The sequence below is a fragment of the Nicotiana tabacum genome, chromosome 22 (genome assembly GCF_000715075.1).
Source record: "Nicotiana tabacum cultivar K326 chromosome 22, ASM71507v2, whole genome shotgun sequence".
NCBI lineage: Eukaryota > Viridiplantae > Streptophyta > Magnoliopsida > Solanales > Solanaceae > Nicotiana > Nicotiana tabacum.
In genome coordinates, this window is record NC_134101.1 from 230,544,841 (window position 1) to 230,549,497 (window position 4,657).

At 32.6% G+C, this 4,657-nt stretch overlaps 1 protein-coding gene across 1 annotated transcript; it reads left to right on the top strand.

The window, feature by feature from the left end:
* Positions 1 to 326: 326 nt before the first annotated feature.
* LOC107821838 (uncharacterized) lies at positions 327 to 1,601 on the top strand. Its single transcript, XM_016648297.2, has one exon. It carries the CDS (start codon positions 347 to 349, stop codon positions 1,436 to 1,438), a length of 1,092 nt encoding a protein of 363 aa, XP_016503783.2. The 5' UTR covers positions 327 to 346; the 3' UTR covers positions 1,439 to 1,601.
* Positions 1,602 to 4,657: the final 3,056 nt, after the last annotated feature.

Genomic DNA, 4,657 nt, shown 5'->3' on the forward strand with positions numbered 1-4,657 from the left:
GGTAAAACTAATATAGTCGAGTATAATTATGGGTGTAAACAAATATTTTTTCCAACAAGAAAACCTTATAAATTTTTCTTTTGTTTTTTTCCAACAAACTTTCCCCATTTTTATATTTTTCCTCACACACAACTACCCTTTTCCGAAAGATAAGCCCCTCGAAGAAAAAGACAAGAAAAAAGAAAACAAAATTCTATTTGTTTCCAAATTTTATTAAACCCAAAAAACACGAAATCTATGAAAAAGACAATTAGACAACTATCACAATACCTTATATAAACTTTTAACTTACTCACAAATTTACAAATCTTCTTTTCATTCTCTTTCTTCCTTCTATACTTCTATAATGTCTTCAAAGAGCAAGAAAAAATGGAATTTTGGGAAATTATTCATATCCAATGGAGCTAGTTGTAGTGGTTGTAGTAAGCCAAATTCAGTAGATATATTAGAACCAAATCCAAAGCCAAAACTCAAAATCCCTATTCACACAAAGCAATCACCTAGCATTTGTCACACTTCTTCAAGTTTTGGGAAAATCAATGATAATGATCTTGATGAAGATGATCACACTTCCATCACATTTTCCGTCAACATAGATTCATTATCTCCATCTAGTTCTAATCAAAATGATTCTACCAATTTATCACCGTCAGAAGCGAATTCAAAATCTAGAGTCAGCATGTTTCCAGAAAGTCGTGGTGGTATTGCCGTTGTTAGGAACTCAGATGATCCATTTCAAGATATTAATTTCACTTCCACCACCTTCTGTACTAGCATAGATTCATTATCTCCACCTATTTCTGATCAAAATAATGATACCAATATATCACCGTCAGAAGCGAATTCAGAATTTAGAGTCAGCTCTTTCCCAGAAATTCGTGACGGTGTTATTGTTATAAAGAACTCAGATGGTCCATTTCAAGATAATCACACTTCCGCCACCTTCTCTACTAACATATCTTCATTGTCTCCACCTATTTTTAATCAAAATAATGATACCAATTTATCACGATCAGAGGTGAATTCAGAACCTAGAGTCAGTTCGTATCCAGAAATTCATGACGTTACTGTCGTCAAGAATTCAGATGATCCATTTCAAGATAATCACACTTCCAACACCTTCTCTACTAACATAGATTCATTATCTCCGCTTAGTTTTGATCAAAATGATTATGTCAACTTTTTACTGCCATCAGATCAGGCGGATTCAGAATTTAGAGTCAGCATATGCCCAAAAATTCATGGTAGTGTCGTGGTGGTCAAGGATTCGAGTGATCCGTTTCAAGATTTCAAGAAATCCATGCTCCAAATGATCTTTGAGATGGAAATTTACTCACCTGAAGATTTAAAGGAGCTATTGAATTGTTTTCTACATCTGAATTCGTCTTCTTATCATGAGATTATTATTCAAGCTTTCTTGGATATTTGTGCCAATTGAAAGATTATATTGTGAACATTTTTTTAAAAGAGGTTTATGAAAAGATATAGGAGGAGAAAAAAGCTTTTATTTTATGAAACAGCTATTAGTAGCTGATATCCTTTTTAAAATTTTAATTTTATATGTTAATTTTGAGATTTTACTAAATTGATTTATAAACATGTTGTACATTTTGAGTACTATACAAATTGAGTTTTCGTCTGTATTAGCAACATTTTTATGTGCAGGTTATGGTTCTAAATTATAAATTAATACCCATGTAGTTGCGTGCCTATGCTCAGGGGCGAATGTAGTGTTAAATCGACGGATTCAATTACATCCATAACTTCTGATTTGGAGGAGAAAAAATTCATTAAAATTACAAAAATAGTAGATATTATCCATAACTTCATAAATATAATGGGTTCAATATTAAAAATCTTAAAAATTAAACTCATAAAATTTAAATTCTGGATTTTGCAGTAGATCATTCTCTGCCTATGTTGCCACTAAATTTATCTTCATCATCCCTGTGTAACTATCAAGTCATTCGCTTAACGCAGCCTTTTGGAAAAAAGGGGGGAGATTTCTTTTTCCTTTTTGGCGTTGTGTGTGTTTGTTAGACAAGAGGGGCTGGCTCTCACGGTAAGCAACCTCCACTTTCAACCAAAAGGTCGTGAGTTCGAGTCACCCCAAAAGCAAGGTGGAGAGTTCTTGGAGTGAAGGATGCCGAGGTTCTATTTGGAAACAGCCTCTCTACCCCAGGGTAGGGGTAAAGTCTGCGTACACAGTACCCTCCCCAGACCCCACTAGTAGGATTATACTGGGTTGTTGTTGTTGTTGTGTATTTGTTGGGGGGGGGGGGGGGGGGGGTAATATTTTTCATCTTAAAACAACGTCAAAATTCTTAAAAAAACATATTATTTTAAGATATATGTTCTATTTAACATGCATTTCAACTACAAGACAGCATAATTCTTCTAAATTTCGAGTTGATAATGAGGGTTGTTTCTATTAAATATTGGGAGGTAAAACTTCCCCATAAACAAATAGCGATGGTTTTCATATATATGTGTATCCAGTGGCGGATGTACATGAATACTTATGGGTGTTTGAGCACCCATTACTTTTAACCGGATTTAGTAAATTTATATAGGCAATTATAAAAATAGTTAGATAAATATAGAGTGAGCACCCATAACTAAATTTTTTTTTTTCCTCTTCTTTTGGATTTTTTATCTGCGAGCACCCATCACTTTAAAATTTTGGATCCGCCACTGTGTGTATCTAGAATTGATCAGTCATTCTAAATAAATATTTTTACGTAGTCATTTAAGTGAATGCAAAATCTAGAGACGAGAACTAAGAATTACTTGTTCTTTTTTGGGTTCCTTTTGGGCAAGGGAAATAGGTTGTGTGATGGTAATTGTTTAAATAAAGTGAAAAATTCCTCGGCAAAATTTTTTATCTAAATTTGATGGGTTCGACTCTGACAGTTAATTCTATTATGATTTTAAAATTATAAGTTTGAATTTAATATTTATTTAAATGTTAGCAAATTTTAACTTATACATCAATATTCCGCATTAAAAGTATCGGAGTTCATATCAACCAACAGTTGTATCCACATGTTAGTACTTGAATAATGTACAACTAGAACTCTAGTACAGTCAGACATCTCTATAACAATATACTTTTATAACAACACTTTACTATAAAAGTCAAGCTTTTCCGGAACTAATTTTCCTGTTATGTTATAATATATGTTCTGTATAACAGCACTTCGTTATAACATTCAAAAATATTTGAAACAAACGAGGATGTTACAAAGAGATTTGACAGTATTCACTCTAAAACATGTATATGTGATATCGTGATTTAAACATACAAAATTAAACCTGACTTCCTAATATCACTTTAGGTATCAATATTTCCTTCGTCTTCATTTTGTCATGTTACTTCCAACTGCGTTTTCAACTACGCATATTTACTTTCACCGGCTTTCTCTAAGATAGCCTTGGAAAACTGCTTCATGCCCGTGGATCTCCAATCCAGTTTGTGGGAAAAGCTATAATTGTTGAAGCGCTTGCGATAAGAATGACCGTTGAACGTGCAATTACAAATGGTGGGAGAAGGTGAAGATTTTATCAGATGCAAAGAGTGTTATTGATATGATTCAGAGAAAAATTAATACCTCATAGTAGATGCAAACAGCCTCTCTACCCTTCGGGGTAGGGGTAAGGTCTGCGTACATATTACCCTCCCCTGACCCCACTTGTGGGATTATACTGGGTCGTTGTTGTTGTTGTTGTTAAAGGAAGTATCTTGGGAAAACTATATTTCAAGTTGGATTGTAAAAGAATGCTATGGCCACCTTTGTTCAAATTGTTTATTTGCTACATTAATGTAATATATATCTACGTTTGGTGAAAAAAATCAATTTATCTGCTTTTGAGTATACATTGTATTTCTTAGGAAGATGCACGATTGATAGAGGCGGAGCCAGCATTTAAAATGTACGAGTTCGAAACTGTAATTATTTTAAGTTATTGAGTTCTAAATTAATACTTTATACATATTCAATCAATTTTTCTAAAAAAATGCAGAATTTGAGCCAAAATTATTGAATTCGGCCAAACTCGTAACTAACACTCTAGCTCCGCCTTAGACCGTTGTTATAGAAAGAAGAACCTGAATAAGAAAAAATGAAAATCGTTAAGGTTTGGAGGGGCAAATAGACTGTATAACTTTAAGCATGAACGAGATGTAATATTTAGCAAAATATTTCTGAAATGCTACAATTGTAATTACTACTGACTACGATAATTCTAATGTCGTCCTTTGATCAAATATCATAGTCTAATAATTTCGTGAACCGTGGAATAAAATTATATCCACTGGAATTAAATTATATATGCTGATAGCGTAAATAATTTTTTATATTAGTGCAACAATATCTATATTATGACGATTAATAGGTCAATTTTATGCTCGTTCGCAATCCTCCTCCTTTAATCAAATAGAACTACTCACTGATCAATTTCACGAATAGTCCACAATTTTAAAATTAATTTAATGAAATTTAGTCAATGTAAGAAAGCAAAGGTATCTCCATAATCAGACTTTTAATCTCTAATTAACTTTTCCATTAGCCACTTCATCCAAAGAGATCAAACTTTTCCACCACAAAGAATTAATTAAATTAGTTATATTTACTAACACTTTATTAGTGATACTTAA

Bases quoted from the DNA above. Each gene is read 5' to 3' on its own strand.
- LOC107821838 (XM_016648297.2), top strand. From the start codon at position 347: ATGTCTTCAAAGAGCAAGAAAAAATGGAATTTTGGGAAATTATTCATA.